General features: G+C 30.9%; 1 protein-coding gene across 1 annotated transcript in view; it reads left to right on the top strand.

Annotated features, from left to right (window-relative positions):
• SI (sucrase-isomaltase) overlaps positions 1–20,463 on the top strand; it is a 102,256-nt gene that overhangs the window by 5,671 nt on the left and 76,122 nt on the right. Inside the window, exons 4-13 of the mRNA XM_005546292.3 lie at positions 3,608–3,725; positions 3,989–4,098; positions 5,392–5,543; positions 7,517–7,688; positions 9,397–9,496; positions 10,451–10,563; positions 13,107–13,232; positions 13,838–13,969; positions 14,060–14,179; positions 19,093–19,206. Of these exons, the coding sequence (XP_005546349.3) occupies positions 3,608–3,725; positions 3,989–4,098; positions 5,392–5,543; positions 7,517–7,688; positions 9,397–9,496; positions 10,451–10,563; positions 13,107–13,232; positions 13,838–13,969; positions 14,060–14,179; positions 19,093–19,206 (1,257 nt within the window). The remainder of the gene's footprint in view (positions 1–3,607; positions 3,726–3,988; positions 4,099–5,391; positions 5,544–7,516; positions 7,689–9,396; positions 9,497–10,450; positions 10,564–13,106; positions 13,233–13,837; positions 13,970–14,059; positions 14,180–19,092; positions 19,207–20,463) is intronic.

Raw genomic sequence — 20,463 nt, 5'->3', positions numbered from 1 at the left:
CATTTAAGCGGTACCTTATTCATAAAGTTCTGGACTTATATGGAAGCTTAGAGTGTTTTTCAAGGCTAAATTAATACTCCAATGTCACTTTGCTACTTTACAGGCAAAACTGGAATTAGAATAGTAGTATGCAAAGTTCAATGTGAGCTCATGTTTCACGAACTCAGTAGTCACTGTTCTTTAACGAGCATGTCATAATTTTCTCTAAGTGGATGAATTTTCAAGGTTGTATTTTTCTATTATACAAAATGGATTTAAAAAGTAAATAATAAAGGAATGAAAAATGAAATCTACCTGAAATTAGAAAATGGGCCTAGATATTTGCCTTTTTCTGCTTTAGGAGATGTTGCAATTTTCAAATACAACTTTTATTCAATCTTTGTCACTCAGGGGTTTTTTTTGTTGTTGCTGTTGTTGTTATTTATAGTTATATATCTTTAATAATACTTTTCATTAAATACCTTAAATATTCTTTAAAACACTTCAAATGTTAATTTTCCACCATCTTAAGTGATCAACTAAATAAATAATTTTCATCTTAAATATATACACTTACTCTTTTAAATATGAGAAGCATTCCATCTGACTAAATATTATTTGTTCCAAATGTAGTGATAGAGATTGAAGTTGGTTAAAGTAATGATTTTCAAAAAATTTCCTTAACTAAAAAAAGATTTATCTTGAATTTTCATATACATGAGGATAGATCATGATTGTTAAATATTTGAAAATCGGTTATATTAAACTTACTGTATAAATTATTGTATACTAGAAATGGCATGTTTATTGTATATTAGAAAGGGCATGTTTACTTAGTGCACAATGATGAGAAAATATAGAATAATCAAATGATTACCTAGGAAACAGCCATAATTCCATGCAAAGTGCATTAGCTCAGGCTGCCATAACAAAATTCCACAGAATGGTTAGCTTAAACAATAGCAATTATTTTCTCACAATCTAGGAGGCTAGAAGTCCAAGATCAAGGTGTCATCATCAAGGCTGGTTTCTAGTGAGGCCTCTCTTTCTCGCTTGTAGACAGCTGCCTTCTCATTTTGTCCTCACAATGAGTATTTCCTCTTTGTGCAGAGAGAGAGATCTCTGTTGTCTTTTCCTTCTCTTAAAAGGACACCAGTCCTAATGAATTAGGGCTCCACCCTTATATTTTTATTTAAACTTAATTAATCCCTGAAAGGACCTATCTCCAAATACCTTCACATTGGGGGTTAGAGCTTCAACATATGAATTTTGGGGGCATAATACAGTGAATATACATATCTATGTATTGTATACACATATGTTACTACATATAAAATTATTACATTTAATATATATAATCACATAATTGTATATCATATATGATGAAATATGTTACAATATGATAAATTTATTATACTTTTATTTGCTAGAGTTTAACTGTGTCAAATGAAGCCAAAAGGAAAATAATTAGATAAGAAACTAAAAATAATGAGACCTGAAAAATAGGAAGAACAACTAAACATAAATAACAAGTATCAAAATCTTCACAAGATAAACTAAAATTACCAATATTTTTAAAGCAACAACAGGGATATATGTTTTTAATTGATATATTGGTGTGTATATGTAGTAGGTTAAATAATGTTTTTCAAAAATTCATATCTACTTGGAGTCGTTGGATATGACCTTATCTGGAAATACAGTTTTCCAGAAGCAATTAGTTAAGATGTAGTCGTGGTGAATTAAGTTGGGCCCTGGGCTGAATGACTAATGTCCTTATAAGAGGAAGGAACCACACACAGAAACAGACAGGGAAGAAAGCCATGTGAAATGGAAGCAGAAATTGGAAAAATACACCTATAAACCAAGGAACGCCAAGGATTGCCAGGAGCTACTAGGAGCTAGAGAGAGACAAGGGAGAATTATTTTGTGAAGCCTTTGGAGGCAGCATGGCTGCGCTGACACCTTGAGTTAGGACTTATAGCCTCCAGTACAGTAAAAGAGTAAATTTTTGTTGCTTTAAGCCACCTTTTCCAAGGTTTTTATGAAAGCCATAGGAAAATAATATGGTATATTTTCAGGAAATGAATGTAAGCCTATTTTACTCTATATTTTTAAATTATTTAAATTGTGATTATAGTGTGCTTATTTCTTTCATTTTATTTTTTAAACTTAACACCTTTATGTGTTTATATATGTATTTATGTAAATGTATTTAGACTTTTATATACAAATCTTTCGTAGAGACTGCTGTAAATAATATTTTTTTGTATTTGTGTTTGTATTGTACAATTGTCTCTTTGTATTGCTAGGAGTATTTCTTCAGGTTAGATAACCGGAGATAAAATTGCCTGATCAAAAGTTGCACACACTTTAGGCTCTGATAAGTAATTAGATCCAATTGTACCCCAGTTTACAATATATATGTGTGTATGTGTGTTTGGGTATAAATATATAAATATATACCTAAACACACACATATATGTATATAAGGTGTTTAGAGAGATTTTATATATATAAATATATTATATATAATTATATATGTATATAATAATATATGTATTTTTATTATACATAAAAATAAAAATATGTGTATTTTTATTTAATATAAATATATATTTTATATATAATATGTACTTTAATATATAAATGAATATATAAAATCTATATTTTATATATAATAAATATACATATATTCCATATACTTAGCTATTTAAATATTATATAAAATATATAAATATATAGTATATATACTATATATATTATATATGTGTGTGTGTGTCTGTATCTGATACCATTTTAATTTGAGGATGAAATAGCAGAAAGGTTAGTGCACACTTTCAGCTGATTAAAATGGAGGTTTTTAAGAACTTATTTTCATGGAAAGTAAGCAAAGGGGAAAATCCTACAATTTTTCGAATTATAAAAGTGTGTCACACTATTAAATTTACATAGTAAGAAGACTTGTAATGATACTGCTGTTCATGCATAGCGTCAATATTTGGCTAAACTATTTATATATAAACATTTATAATTTTTCTTTCACTTCACATAATATTTCATATGGATAATAAAATTACTGAGAATTCAGTATTTTGCTTTATTAATTGAATGCAATTGCAGCAACTACTTGTGATACCGGCACATAAACTAGTTAAGATAGTTTAATTAAATATTGAACTAGTAAGTAGGTAGAATTAAATCCCTTACAGATTTTAAGTGGCTTTAAATTCAGGGCCATATTTTCATCCTTCTAGTTTAAATTTCAGCTTGATAGATAATTAGTACAAAATAAATATTTCAGTTCTTCCATATGAATACCATGACAACAGAATAAATTATAATCGTTTGGAGATCAGGTTTCTTTAAAATACGTGAGCTTACAAAAATTTGTATAGATACGTGATTTTAATAATCACATCTCAGGTCATAAATTTCTGACAGGGTGTAATTAATTCAATTTATTAAATGTATTTCTTCCAGGTAAAAGAAACAAAAGAGCAAATGCTATTTTACCATATTATACATTTGAAAAAATTAGATTATTTAAAAATTAATTGGAAAAATAGAGACTGGGACATCTGATAATAGTACTAATGATATAATTCCTTTTAAAATATTTTATCAGGGAATTTGTGCACAGAGAGGCTGCTGCTGGAGGCCATGGAATGACTCTCTTATTCCTTGGTGCTTCTTCGTTGATAATCATGGTTATAATGTTCAAGAAAACACAACAACAAGTATTGGTAAGAAGTCCTTTACCGTGTTGATTCAATATGATATATTGTAAGTGAAGCAAAAATGTGCCTTAATTTTTTCTTTGGAAAAATACCTTAAATAGAATCAAATAAGAAATATGTTCCTGAGAATGTTCAAATTTCTTATTTTTGTATGATTGTAACAAATTTAAAAAGTACTAATTTGTGGTAAATACAGTAACATAAATATATTTAATAATTGTTAACATTATAAATCAAGTCACTCATGGCAGCTTTTTTTATTCTTTAAGGACTTGAAGCCAAATTAAACAGGATACCTTCACCTACACTATTTGGAAATGACATCAACAGTGTTCTCTTAACAACTCAAAATCAGACACCCAATCGTTTCCGGTTCAAGGTTCGGTTTTTAAGGTTTCCAAAGAAGATTTAATACTAAAAGACATTTGATGGGCCGGGCGCGGTGGCTCATGCCTGTAATCCCAGCACTTTGGGAAGCCGAGGCGGGCGGATCACGAGGTCAGGAGAACGAGCCCATCCTGGCTAACTCGGTGAAACCCTGTCTCTATTAAAAATACAAAAGATTAGCCGGGCGTGGTGGTGGGCGCCTGTAGTCCCAGCTACTGGGAAGGCTGAGGCAGGAGAATGGCAAGAATCCGGGAGGTGGTGCTTGCAGTGAGACATTTGATGAACACACCTTTCATCCTACAAATATATTTTCTCTCTTGAGAAATATTTATTCCAAGGCGAAGGATTAATTAAACTGCACTTCTCTCAGATTGTTTACGCAAATATAACATACAATTAATAATAGTGTGCTCTGTACTTATTTTTGAAGGATTTAAATAATATCATTCATGCAAAATATTTAGCTCAGTGCCTTGAAGAAAATAAGCATTCTCAAGAAACATTTAAAATTTATTATTATTTAAACTACAGGCTATGATAGAAGATTAATCTAAAATTTAATTTGAGAAAAGTGTTAGTGTTGTATACATGCAACATAATACTTTCTTTCATTGATTATAAATTTTATTCATGATTTTAAAAGGTACGATTCTTCTTTTTTTTTAAGAATGTAGTTTACTAGTATAAATATTTTGGATTTGGAAGTAAAAACAGCACCAAATTATTTGTACATCACCTTTTTAGCAATAATTTCACGGAAACCAAATTTTTCTTTTTCTCAGTGATTCAATTTTATTTCAGTACTTCTTTTTAGTTCCTCTAAAAATTTTTAAACAAAATTTCTTTTCTTTATGGATAAGATAAGTTTCTTATCTTTATATAGTTATATAAGGACCCAAACATTGAAAAGCATTGAGAATGATTAACTTCACAAAGGTCTAGTATTTAGTGTCTTGATTTACTAGTATACAGTGATTGATTACTAGTATTCAGTAATCAATATTTGGTAATACTATCATTTTTATATCAGTCAGTAAAACTCTGCACTTAATTTTATACACAATACTTCATAACCAGCTAAATCTATGTATTTCTTTAATATTTATACACTTTGTGCATAGCCACTCAAAAATGTTAAAATTAAGGTTCTGAATAGATTAATACTCTTCTATGAAACTAATCACCATGTTATTTTTTGTTCAGAACTTGCATTTAATAGTTCAGAAATGGAATATTAAATAAAAGTCTAGAATCAAGTAATGTTAATTTGCTTAAATCTTTCCAGATTACTGATCCAAATAATAGAAGATATGAAGTTCCTCATCAGTACGTAAAAGAGTTTACTGGACCCACAGTTTCTGATACACTGTATGATGTGAAGGTTACCCCAAACCCATTTAGCATCCAAGTTATTAGGAAAAGCAATGATAAAATTTTGTAAGTATATTATTTTACAATTATATGAGTTTATTCTGTTATTATAGAATTGGAAAGTCTTAATTTCAAGACATTTTTGGTAGAAATAAATTTCCTCCCAAAAGAGGGTAAGTGGATAGGTTTATAAAGTTTACAGTGATAAAAGAGTTTGGTTTCTTGTGGATGAAAGATGCTGGAGCATAAATCATAATCTACAAATAAAGGTTGAACAAAGATGAAGGTGGAGAGCTTCACTAATGCAACTCTAGTCTTGCATATATTTGTACATACATAGAATAGCTTTTGTGTCTTTCCCCCATATTTATGATATTTTGTTGCCAATTTGTAGAATCAGACAGTTACTATTCAAAGATGAAAGAGGAGTTAGTTCCCATATTAATATTAAAATAGTTTATATATATGTAGAATCCAATATAGACTGAACACCTTCATTATGATTGTATGAGGTGTGTAGGTGCAAGAGATTTAGTAATTTCCTATGAATGGTTTCAAGATAAATGCCCTTGTATCCCCAAGAATTGCTAATAAATCAATTGTCAAGATTAAATCTCAGCAATTACTCTTACTAAATGTACTTTAGTACTTTTGTTAATGACTTTATGTTAAATCATAAAAATATTAAATACCATGTGAAATAAGCCAGACACAGAAAGACAAATACTATATGATCTTCTTTATAAGTGAAATCTAAAACATGTTGAAATCATAGAAGCGGAAAGTAGAATTATGGTTTCCAGAGGCTGGGAGTGGAGGAGAATGGGGAGATGTTGATCAAATGATTAGACAGAAACAACATGTTTTTGAGACAAATCAACATGGTGACTATAGCTAATATTAAAATAATAATTTAATGTATATTGCAAAAGTACTAAGAGACTACTATAAATTCTAAATGTTTGCAGTAAAAAGTATGTAGGGTGATGGATACGTTAATTAGTTTTATCATCAAATCATGTGTATCAAAACATCACATTGTATCCCATTAATACAGACCTCCCTCAGTATCCATGGAGACTGCTTTCAGGACAATCCCCGCTCCCCCACTGAGTATACCAAAATCCATGGATGCTCAAATTCCTTATATAATATTGTGTAGTATTTGTATATAACCTACGCACATCCTCTTGTATACTTAAATCATTTCTAAATTATAATGAATGCAATGTATATTATATGTAAAGAATTGTTATACTAAATTGTTTAGTGAAGAATGATAATAAAAATATGTCTGTATGTATTTAGTATAGATACACCATTCTTTTTTTTTCCCCCCCTCAAATAATTTCCATCCCTGGTTGGTTGAATCCATGAATTCAAAACTCACAGATATGGAGGGTTGACTGTATATACAATAACTAATTGTCAATAAAAATAAAAGCATACAAATCTTAAACGTCATTTAGCATTTCTTGTAGTACCTATTTCATCTGCATAAAACATAAAACTTTTTTAGGGGAAAAATGCTTTCAAACTTAATTTTTAAGGGTGGAAGCCAGTAAAATACTGTATTTTAAAATCTAGTACCCAGAGCAAGCAGAACTGGGTTTGAAACTTGGCTCTCCTGCCAACCAGTTTGTGGTCCCTAAAAACATCAACTAATTATCCCAGTTTGTGTCATCTGTGAAATGTGATTGATAATGGTAGTTATGCTTTAAACTTGTGATGAAAAGTAAAGGAAGAAATGGATGTGAAAGATATTGGCAAAAATTGTGTCGATGCAGTGAACCAATTTTTTTTATGGGGTAATGTGTGTGTTTCTAAGAAGTGACCAAAGCTAACCACAGGTGTGTTTAAAATGAAATATTCTGGATAACGTTAACATAAACCTGTATCTGGTAGAACTACATATATATATTTATTTCTTTATTTCTTTATATATATGATTAATATATGATTATTTCTTTATTTCTTTTATGGTGATCATTTCTTTATTTCTTTTATATGATTATTTCTTTATTTCTTTTACGGTACAGGTTTGACACCAGCATTGGTCCCTTAGTGTACTCTGACCAGTACTTACAGATCTCAACCCGTCTTCCAAGTGATTACATTTATGGTATTGGGGAACAGGTTCATAAGAGATTTCGTCATGATTTATCCTGGAAAACATGGCCAATTTTTACTCGAGATCAACTTCCCGGTGATGTAAGAAACTATTTTTCTTGTTATAAATATAATCATTATAGTGCAGCAGATGATAATCTTAGCATATTTGAAAACATCGTTTATTTTAACTGATCAACTAAACTATTTGAATGTCACTGATACCAATACAAAAGCTTGTTGCTGTATTGTTTAGCTTGAGAGTGACAATTGATAGGTTTTAAATGGACTCAGTGACTAACAGATTTTGTGAAGTTTTTCATGGGATTTCCAGTTTATAAATGGTTTATTTTGACTTTCATGATCATATTTTATTATTCCTGTTCAAATCACCCTTGTACATCCATCAATGGCTAGCCATTGCACTAGAATAATTCTGTTTTACATATCTTCATACAATATAATGTCTGCCTAGCTACCAGATACTATCTCGTGCATCTCTGTCCTTCTTATTGTTCTATAATATATGATCATTTTCCATAACTTCAAATCTTTGCACAGTTTGTTTTTTTTTTCTGATAAGTACAGAAACCTGATGTTCTTCATCACTCATATTATATCATTCAGCTCTCAACCGAAATTTGATCTTGTAAGAACTTCTCCCAAACTCTCCAATAAGGACTTAGTCTTTATCTTTATACTTGACTTAGTATAATAATCATATTAGTGTGTTACTCCTGTATATGTTTGTTTCTATGTTTTTTGCTCAAAAATGTGAGATTTTTGAGAGCAAACATCATACCTTTAAAAAATATTTTTGATTCATGATTGACTTTGATCAAATGCTTGTCAGTTATTTCTTTTTAATTGGCAATGTTGTTTCTATATCAAAAATAAACCAGTGAGTAGTTGTTTTAAAGAGTTTCATTTGGTACAGAATTTCTAATGAATTTTACTAATTTCTGTTTACAGCAGAGTGAGATTAATTAATTAACACCAGAGAGAGAATGTCAGAGCTAATTTACATACATTCTTTCCTTTAAAAATCCATATGCACTTAGTCAGGAAGTCTTTTTCCTTTCACCATATCACTGTATTTCCAGTTTGTCTCTATCATGTAAGCTCCTCATCAGCTCTCAAGAAACAGACTACTAAATTTTTATGAGGGTACATATCATTTTGGAAGCTCCTGCAGTACCTTGGGTGTACATGAGGCCTAATTGATAAACATGCCATTACCTTATCATGACTAAGTTATTATTTTAATTTTGTATTTTATTTATTTATTTTTGAGATGGAGTCTAGCTCTGTCACCTAGGCTGGAACGCAGTGGCATGATCTGGACTCACTGCAACCTCTGCCTCTTGGGTTCAAGCGATTCTTCCGCCTGAGCCTCCCAAGTAGCTGGGATTACAGGTGCATGTCACCGCGCCCAGCTAATTTTTCGTATTTTTAGTAGAGGCAACATTTCACCAGTTAGCCGGGATGGTCTTCATCTCCTGACCTCGTGATCCTCCCACCTGGGCATACGCTATTAAAACTAATGTAATTATAATAAAACAGGACAGTTAAGTAATATATTAATAGTATATGTTATATATTTTATACATTACTATATTAATAATGTTAAAAAGTTTGAAGTTTTGTTTTACCTATAATGTTTCATTGGTATGTATAGTGAAGACAATTAGTATAGAAACATGGGAAACAAATTATAGTAACAAATTAATTCATGAAGAGCATATAAAATATATAATCTTTTTGTTTTAAATATATTTGAAAATTTTATTTTCACATTCTTGCCTTATAGAATAATAATAATTTATATGGCCATCAAACATTCTTTATGTGTATTGAAGATACATCTGGAAAGTCATTTGGTGTTTTCTTAATGAATAGCAATGCAATGGGTAAGAATAATTTATTTGATAATATATTTATAGATTTCACTTGAAATGTTTTCAATGCTCTCTTTATTTCAATCATGCATATTGTATGTCAGAGCAAACTCTATTATAGTTAATATTAACGTATGAAATTGTTATAAGTAAATTTTGAAATTAAAGAGAAAATCAATTTTTGCATGCCAGTGCATCTATTATGGGGAGAGTATGCTATGTTGTGGCATTCAGGCACTTTATTTTCCTTTCAGAGGAGTACCGAAACACATCCATGCCAATCGGTATTTTCATTCCCTCAATCTCATTTGTCTAGATAAGTAAACATACCACTACAAATGAAAATAAAAAAGATGTCCATGGAAATAGAAGAGTAAATTTTTTAGTTCATCATAATTCATATAATGTAGTATTTTAGTTTTTAATATTATGAGTATAATATCTCTTTAATAGGTGAATTGATGATAACAAAAAATTGAAGAAATTAATCACATTTCAGCAAGATCAGTTTATTACATGGTTATCCAGTCACTTACTGTGTCTTGTATTTAGAAAAGTTAAATTAAAACTTTTGACACTTTGTCCTTTAGAAGTTAATATGTGATAATATGACCTTTCAGAGAATCTTCAGTTTAAATGACTAATTAAAAACGCAGTTTTAGAGAAACATCTTTTGGTGTCAGAGAATTAATCCTTTGCAACTAACCTTTTGCAACGCAATATCCAGGGGGAGCTTTTGCCACCATCTGTGAAAGAAAATAGCTGGGACATTTTATTATAAGCCTCAGACATGTTGGCGTTTTACTTTTTCCCTATGTTATTTCTGCATTCAATATTTCATTATTTCTTATTTCAAAATATTGTAAAATAATGTCGTTAATACAAATTAATTTAAATGGAATTTGCAATTCATTACTATAAGCCCTTTCACGATTTACATATAAGTTTCCCAATTTTATTTTGTAGAGATTTTTATCCAGCCTACTCCAATAGTAACATATAGAGTTACTGGTGGCATTCTGGATTTTTACATCTTTCTAGGAGATACACCGGAACAAGTAGTTCAACAGTATCAACAGGTGTGTTTCAGGTCTATTTTATAAAATTTTTTCTGCATACTTTTATTTCATCTAATATGACCACATATTTAGATGACTTTATTTTACATATTAGGGGCCTCTTAGCTAAATGTTTTTGAAAATCTTAACATATTTAAGATGCAGCTGGGTGGTTTTTACTTTTCCCAATGAACTCTATATGTACTCAAGTTTCTATGTTTCTGAATTCAAAATTTCTTGCTTCTAGGCAGCTGAGTTCGATCATTGGATTTCATTGAGATTTTGAATATTAAATATTTACTTATTCATGACTTTATATGATGGAGTAAAGCAAAAGGAACGATCTTATTTAACACAGAATAGGCAATAAATGTAGAGGTCATATATCCTTTTGGTCAAAATCCTAGAGGTAACTGAGTTGTGGGAAAACCGATGAATTTAGAAATTCCTATTTCTGTAGTGGACCAAGCAAGTTCAGTGCAAGAGAGTATCAGTGTCACATTACAACGGATGGTATAATTTTGCACATGGAAATTTGGATGTAACTGGTGTTATTTTTTTCCACTAAAAACTGAATATTAGGTTATATGTGATGCATAATCATACTTGACATAAAAATTTTTCTTTGGTTTAGGCATATATATATATATATATGTATAGGATCCATGATTTCTAGGTAACAATCAAGAAATTACTCATGTTGGGTTATTGTTTTCTATTCAAATGAAATAATAACAAATTCATAGTAGGTAAACTCCAGGAAAATTGACTCCTATCCTGGGGCCTTCAGAGGGTTGAGTTTAAAACCTAGTCTGAAACTGTACATCTCAAGTTACTATCTAAGCAACTCTTATTTATATATTAAGTAACATCTTGTATACTGGAGCTCAATATGGGCTTTAGAGAGCTGGGGAATCCAGGACCTACACTGAAGATGATTCTAAAACTTGCACGTAATTTCTCTCTTCTAACTGTTGATATATATGATTCCTGGTGTTATAATGGAAAAGAAAATTATTTTCATTGGTATAAGATTTAAAGATTATGCCTATTTTAAAAATCTTATTTTCTTGATATACCTTTTGACATAAAATTCCCATTTGCAAAAATGATCTCAAAGGATGATTACTATAAAAAACTTTTAAAATTAGGATCCAAAAATCTGAAATGAGAGTAGCTAGGGTTTTTTGCTGTTTAATCATTTACAATGTATAATCATTCCCAAATTTATGTTTATAAATGTAAAATTTAGAAAAGAAACACACAACATTTACAGTCTCTCTAATATAAAATCATAATTACAGTTCTAGGCTGGTCTACATATAGACTTTGTGTGTGGTTATCACATGAACAAGAGGGAGAAACACTACTCTTTGACATTTCAACTGTCAAACATCAGTTGGCATAGCTATCTCCCACATGTTGAGTAAAGTCGGCAGAATGTCAAACTATTTCAAAAAAAGTATTGTTACATATATGCTGATTCTTCACATATATATGAGAAGAAATTTATGTCAGCATATATGTTGATTCTTCACACATATATAAGAAGAAATTTCAATCACATGTCTAAATCCTTAATTTTATGGGACATATGGTGTTTAGGAGTATGGTATAAAAAATACTAATTCTTGAAAGCTTTATTTGATATAAGGTTTATCTGATACCAAGTTTGAAATAGGTTTAGTATTTCATTTGAATAGAAAACAATAACCCAACAGGAGTAATTCCTTGATTGTTACCTAGAAATCATGGATCCTATACGTATATATATATATGCCTAAACCAAAGAAAAAATTTTATGTCAAGTATGATTATGCATCACATATAACCTAATACTCAGTTTTTAGTGGAAAAAAATAACACCAGTTACATCCAAATTTCCATGTGCAAAATTATATCATTCGTTGTAGTGTGACACTGATATTCTCTTGCACTGAACTTGCTTGGGCCACTACAGAAATAGGAAGATATGGCAATCCATTTGCCCCCAGGAGGAAGAAATGAAGCTGAGGCACTGCATGTGAATAAGAAAGAGTCTATGCAATAACTGGGTGGGAGGACTGCAGAACATATATTTTATTAACATTTTTGCAAACCAGGAGATAGATAAGTGCCAAAATGTAGGGAAACAGAAATTCTGTACTTTCAAACATTTTTTCTGTTTTTCTTATATGGTGACTTGTAATAGAAAATAGGATGGTGGTGGAAAATTTTCCCTTTTATCATCATTTATTTGTTGTTTTTATTGTATTCTCTTATTTAACTTTCTGCAATACTTGAAACATATCTCGGCAAATGCTCCTTTTTGGTATGCTGCACTTTCTAATTTTTAAGCACAAACTAAAACATGAAGTATAAGACTTAAACTTGTTAAAAATTTCATAACACATTCAAATAGAATAGGAAATTGTTTAGAATCCAGGTAACACTAATTGTTTGTTTAAATTTTATAAACAAATGAATATTAGAGATATAAGAAAATAAAAGGCACATTAACCTTGGTTATTAATGCTAACTATATTTTTTCTACTCAAACTAATTATATTCTCATTTACTTTAAGCTTGTTGGACTACCAGCAATGCCAGCATATTGGAGTCTTGGATTCCAACTAAGTCGCTGGAATTATAAATCACTAGATGTAGTGAAAGAAGTGGTAAGGAGAAACCGAGAAGCTGGCATACCATTTGTAAGTAGAATGACGGGTTCGTGGGAATATATAACTTAAGTTAAATATTGTCACATAATAATACCTATAGGAAATTGTCACGAATATCTACTATATACATTATATAATATAATTACAAGGCTACCTTTTAACTGTAAAGTATATTTTATCTCATATGTAATGCCCTTGCCTCCTGAAAGTACAAATATATGCTTTTGAAGAACCGATTGTTAGTTATACTAGAACAGAATACATATTCCACTGTAAACAAAACCATTTTTAGTTTTAAAAATAAAACTTAATTTTAGAATCTATATATTTTCAAAAAATGCTGAAATGTGTAAGTTTTTGATTTTTGTGCATTGAAATCTACGTATATAAAAACAATGCATATCTAGTCATTATCACTGAAAAATATGAATAATCACTTAATGCTTTTGTACTTAATAATTAGAAAAACCAGTTTTACAAACAATACAATTACTTCTTAAGTGAAATGAAAACGATGGATGTTCATTTATTTTTTAAAGATTATGTTTATGATACACATTCATTGGAGTTAAAGATTGACCTGACTGAGAGCTCTTTCAGTACTATGTATTGAAATACAATCATCTAACTTTCAGGATACACAGGTCACTGATATTGACTACATGGAAGACAAGAAAGACTTTACTTATGATCAAGTTGCATTTAACGGACTCCCTCAATTTGTGCAAGATTTGCATAACTATGGGCAGAAATATGTCATCATCTTGGTAATAATCAATTATACATTAATACATTTTTAGTGTCTACACATGTGTAAGTTAATAGATTTTTGCATAGTTTCTTCTTTCTGTTATTAGGATCCTGCAATTTCCATTAGTCGACGTGCCAATGGAACAACATATGCATCCTATGAGAGGGGAAACGCACAACATGTGTGGATAAATGAGTCAGATGGAAGTACACCACTTATTGGAGAAGTAAAATATATTTATTAAAATTGTGTCACTCAAATTTTCTTCTCTGAAACGATGAAGTTTCTGTGGACGTGCATGTGTGTGTGTGTGTGTGTGTGTGCGCGCGCGCGCGCGCGCACGTGTGTGTGTATATCTGCTTTCAAGTCTGAATTTTGTATTTTAATTGTGGAGGAAAACATTAGACGAAGAAAATAATCAAAGAATTTATAAAACAGTTCTTATAAGAAGTCATGTAAAATGTAAAGATATACCAGATAAATTTCTCCATGGCTTGATCTTAGTAGATTGTATGTGTTTAGGAATTTATGCATTTCTTCTAGGTTTTCCAATTTATTGGCATATAGCTTCTCATAGTAGCCTCTAAAAATTACTTGCATTTCTGTGTTATCTGTTGTAATGTGTCCTTTTCAATCACTGATTTTATTTATTTGGGCCTTGCTTTTTTTCTTAGTCTAGCTAAAGGTTATTTGATTTTGTTTATATTTTCAAAAAAACAACTTTTCATTTTGTTCCTCTTTTATACTTTTTTTTTTTCAATTTCATGTATTTCTTCTCCGATCATTATTTTTTCTTTTCTACTAATTTTGGGTTAGGTTTGCTCTTGATTTTCTAGTTCTTTAAGACACATGATTAGGTTGTTTATTTAAAGTTTTTCAACTTTTTTAATGTAGGTACTTACTGCTATAATTTTTCCCCTTAGCATTGCTTTCATTTTATCCCATATATTTAGTACGTTGTGTTTCCATTATCAGCTGTTTTAAGACATTTGTAAAATTTTTTCCTAAATTTATTCATTGACCCAATGTTTATTCAGGAGCATATTGTTTAATTTTCATGTTTTTATGTAGCTTCCAAAGTTATTCCTGTTATTTATTTCTAATTTTATTCCATTGTGGTGGAAGAAAATACTTGATATGATTTCAATTAAAATATTTTAAGTCTTGTTTTTGACCTGACATATGGTCTACCCTTGAGAATAATTCCTGTGCTTAAGAGAAGAATGTCTGTAGCCATTGGATACAATATTCTGTAAAAATCTATCAGGTCCATTTAATTTATAATAAAGATTAAAGACAATGTTTCTTTGTTAGTTTTCTGTCTGTCTGGATGATCTGTACAATGTTGAACACGGGGTGTCAAAGTCTCCAGCCCTATTACATTGAGTTCTATTTATCTATTTAGTTATTTGTTTTATACATCTGGGTGCTCCAGTGTTTGATGCATATATATACGCACATATATATGTGTGCTATATGTGTGATATATATACATTCATTGCTGAATTGATCCTGTTATTATATAATTATGATCTTTTTCTCTTAATATTTTTTGTCTGAAAATCTATTTTGTCTGATATCAGTATAGCTATTCATGCTCTTTTATGGTTTCATTTGCATGGAATATCTCTTTTCATTACTTTATTTTCAGTCTGTGCATCTTTATAGGTGCAGTGTGTTTATTGTGAGCAATAGATCATTAGATCTTGTTTTCTAATCCATTCAGCTGTTCTATATCTTTTTATTGGAGATTTAGTTCATTAACATTCATCGTTATCATTGATAAGTAAAGGCTTACTCCTGCTATTTGTACATGTTTTCTGGTTGTTTTATGGTTGTCTCTATCTTCTTTCCTTTCTTCTGTCTTCCTTTTAGTGAAGGCAATTTTATTAGGTGGTGTGTTTTAATTTCTTACTTTCTATTTTCTGTGTATATGTTGTAGTTATTTTGATTTGAAGTTATCAGGATGCTTGCAAATAGTATCTTACAACTCACTATTTTAAGCTGATGACAACTTAACACTGATTGCATAAACAAACTTACAAGCAGAGAGAAAACTAATAAAATCTCTACACTTTAACTTCATCCTCCTGCTTTTTAAACTTTCAGTTTCCATTTATATTTCATTATACAGTCTGTCTTGAAAGGTTGTAGTTATTTTTTATAAATATGACTTTTAATCTTTTTATTCAAAATACAAGTAGTTTACATACCACAAATGTATTGTTTTAATATTCTGTGTTTTCTGTGTACTTACTATTCCCAGTCAGTTTTGTATCATAATTTCTTTTTTTAGCCCTTAACATCCGTTTTTGTTTGTTTGTTTGTTTGTTTGTTTGTTTTTCCATTCTCCTGGCTCAGCCTCCAGAGTAGCTGGGACTACAGGTGCCCGACATGACGCCCGGCTAATTTTTTTTTTTTTTTTTTTTTTTGATTTTTAGTAGAGACGGGGTTTCACTGTGTTAGCCAGGATGGTCTGGATCTCCTGACCTCGTGATCCGCCCGCCTTGGCCTCCCAAAATGCTGGGATTACAGGCATGAGCCACTATGCCCGGCCTTAACATTCTTTTCTTTCAGACTAAAATAATTCTCTTCAGCATATCTTATAGGATTTGTCTTGTGTTGATGAAATCCCTCAGCTTTTGCTTGAGAAAGGCTACATTTCTTTTCCAGGTTTGAAGGATATTTTCACTGGATATTTTAAAAATATATATACTTTGCTAAAAATATATATATATTTTTCCTACAGCATTTTAAATATGTCATGCAACTCTCTCTCCTGGCCTGTAAAGTTACACCGAAAAGTCTGCTGCCAAATATATTGGAGCTCCTTTGTAGGTTATTTGTCTCCTTTATCCTGCTGCTTTTTGCATTCTTTCTTTATCCTTGACCTTTGGGAATTTAATTATTAAATGTCTCGAGGTAGTCTCTTTTGGGTTAAATCTTCTTGGTGTTCTGTATCTTTCTTGTACTTCAATATTGATATCTTTCTCTAAGTTTGGGACTTTCCTATCATTTTCGCTTTTAATATACTTTCTACCTCTCTCTCTCTACTTCCTCTTTAAGGCCAATAACTCAGATTTGCACTTTTGAGACTATTTTCTACATCTTGTAGCCATGTTTAATTTTTCTTTATTCTTTTGCTCTTTTGTCTCCTCTGACTGTGTATTTTCAAATAGCTTGTCTTCGAGCTCACTAATTCTTTCTTCTGCTTGATCAATTCTACTACTAAAAGACTGATGCATTCTTCAGTATGTCCATTGCAATTTTCAGCTCGAGTTTCTGCTTGATTCTTTTAAATTATTTTAATCCTTTCATTAAATTTATCTGATAGAACCCTGAACTCCTCCATGTTATCCTGGATTTCACTGAATTTCCCCAAAACAGCATTTTAAATTTTCTGTCTGAAAGTTGACATATCTCTGTCTCTCCAGGATTGGTCTCTGGTACCTTATTTAGTTCATTTTGTGAGTTCATGTTTTCCTGGATGGTCTTTATGCTTGTGGATGTTTGTCATTGTCTGGGCATTGAAGAGTTAGGCATTTATTGTAGTCTTCACAGTGTAGGCTTGTTTTTGCCCATCCTTATTGATAGGCTTTCCAGGTATTCTAAGGGACTTGGGTTTTGTGATCTAAGTCTTTGTTAACTGCAACTGTATCTGCTTTAGGAGGCACCTAAAGCCCAATAATGCCATGACTCTTGCAGACTCATAGTCTATGGCTAGGGCTGTTCTAAATGCTCCATCTATGGGTGTCAGCTGATTTCTGCCCCTTCGTACTTTCCGTTGTGGCAGGCCAACACTGAGTTCCAATGCAAAAGACCACAATCGCTTTGCTGTCCCTTCCCAATGTGCACAGATTCTCCCTCCATGCACCATGGACACTGTTGGGGAATGTGAGAGGGGTGGTGCATGCATTCCAAGACTCTCTTTCCTACCCTCTTCAATGAGTCTTCCCTTGCTATGATGCTAAAATCAGGTACTGTGATCACTCATGTGAATTTGGTTCTTAAGAAGGTGCTTTGTCATGTGTGGGAGTAGTTGTTCAATTTGGTGCTTCTGCAGGGGAACGGTCATTGGAGGCTTCTTTTCAGCCATCTTGTTCTGTCTCTCTGCCGTAAGCTTCATTCTTATCACATTCATCCAACTTAAAGTTTCTGGTGAAAGTCTTTTAAGTAATTATGAACTCCTTCTGCAAAAAAAGAAAACTCACGCAGTTTCTTACCCTTAATTGATATTTCACAGAATACATGTTAATACCAGCTTTGTTCCTTATGGACAGATCAGACAGCCAATTTGAAATATTTGGATACAAAACAATATAATTTAGCTCAATTTATCTGAAATTAAATTCTGCTTGCCTAATGTTATTATTGTAAGTAATAAGTAAAATAATATAAAATAATTTCAAGAAGCATAAATCAGAAAAAGACAGCATAATACACACAGTGTTTAACAGCATGGACTCAGATGTAAGAGTGTTTGGGCTTAAATTGCTGCTGTAACTGTTATTAGTGGTTTGACTTTGAACAACTTACTTAACTTCTCTGCATTACTTCTGTAATCTGCAAAATGACTTTAATTATAGTACCTACCTCATCTGTAAGTGGTAATAAAAATAGTACCTGCTTTCAAAAATTCTAATGAAGATTATATGTTAGTAATTATGAGAGTACTTGAAATAGTGCCCAGTATGTATCATATTCATGTTTATTCATAAAAAATAAACATAAAGACGCTTAAAAAATTTCTTGGAGGCATATGCCTTTGGAAATAAGCTAATGTGCTTTATTTTATGGGATATAAAATATATTATATAGAATATTTATTGTGTATTTATTAAGCTATCCTACAAGGATGCTCAAAAACAAATTTACAGTTAAAATAGCAGCCTTATGTCATGTTCTGATAATTTTTTCTTTCTAAATGCTTCATATTTCACTTTCTTTTTACTGCTCTTCTTTAAATGCGTTTTAAATAGTCATGATATTCTTGTAAATTTAGATAATGTATGAGTCATATATACCGAAAGAAGTAGAATAACTTTAATTTTTTACTATTCTCAACTTCTTTACTTTGAAATTCCATTGATTTATTGTTCTCTTTTTTTATGTATATATGTGAATGATCTATTCTTCTAGGTATGGCCAGGATTAACAGTATACCCTGATTTCACTAATCCAAACTGCATTGATTGGTGGGCAAATGAATGCAGTATTTTCCATCAAGAAGTGCAATATGATGGACTTTGGATTGTAAGTAGCTATTTTAAACCAACAATTTTGGTCAATAACTGTAGAATTATTTATCTGTAAAAATTACTAAGTCAACAAAATATATTTTTTCTGATGTATTCAACATAAAATTTAAAGCTACTATAATGTTTTTTCCTAGAATATATAGGTATACCCATCATGTGCATAAGTAAGAAAAAAATGCCAATTAAGGTTTTTCTTTTTTAGCAATACACTTTATAGAATAAATTTTACTTCTATATCCAAGGGTTTGTTCCTTTATGTGTAATAATTTACCCAAAAATTAGTTAATAAGATTTGGTGATAAACCTATTGCTTATCAATTAGCAAAACATTTATTAAAGTTTTTAACAGTCAAGCAACAGCAGCAATATGATCTGAATAAGCCCCTGTCCTTTAGAGACTTCTCTTTAGTAAGCTATGGAACAGAACAAATAAAAATTGGCAATAGGTTAAGTATTACTGTATTTAAAAAAAGCAACAAACAGAATCCTAGTTTGCTCATAAACTTATTAAAGAAAAATACAATCATGCATGGTGGCTCATGCATGTAATCCCAGCACTTTGGGAGGCTGAGGTGGGCAGATCATTTGAGGTCAGGAGTTCGAGACCAACCTGACCAACATGCTGAAACCCCGTCTTTACTAAAACTACAAAAATTAACCGGGCTTGGGGGCACATGCTTGTAATCCCAGCTATACTGGAGACTGAGGCAGAAGGATCGCTTGAACTCGGGAGCTGGAGGTTGCAGTGATCCGAGATGGTGCCACTGCATTCCACCCTGGGCAACAAGAGTGAAACTCTGTCTCAAAAAAGAAAAAAAAATACAAGTGTTTAAGAGTTTCTTTAATGAAGCTGTATATCTTTAGTTATTGAAGGCCTGCTGCTAGGCATGGAAACTAAATTACAACTCAGTATAATTTTGAAAAAATACATAATGGACACACTAGTGATGGCTATATTTTCTTTGGTGTTTTAGGTTCACACCATCTCTATTTTCCTTAGGTGCTCATTATTGATTCAGTCGTTATTCTAATTATTCCCTTATTTATTAAATCAATCAATCATTTAGTTAGCAAATATTTATTTTGCACCATATGTCTATCAGACATGTTGTTGGGACTACAAAGATGGAAAAATTATGTTTTCTGCTGACAATATGGATTTGAGTAAAGGGTTAGCATAATTTTCAGAACTCCTATGATGACAGTAACAAAAAGAAGATGAAAAGGCTTCAATTATTTAACATAAAATCAC

This window comes from Macaca fascicularis, chromosome 2 (assembly GCF_037993035.2).
Source record: "Macaca fascicularis isolate 582-1 chromosome 2, T2T-MFA8v1.1".
Taxonomy (NCBI): Eukaryota; Metazoa; Chordata; class Mammalia; order Primates; family Cercopithecidae; genus Macaca; species Macaca fascicularis.
The sequence above is the reverse complement of the archived record's forward strand: the minus strand, read 5'-3'. Positions and strand labels throughout refer to the sequence as shown.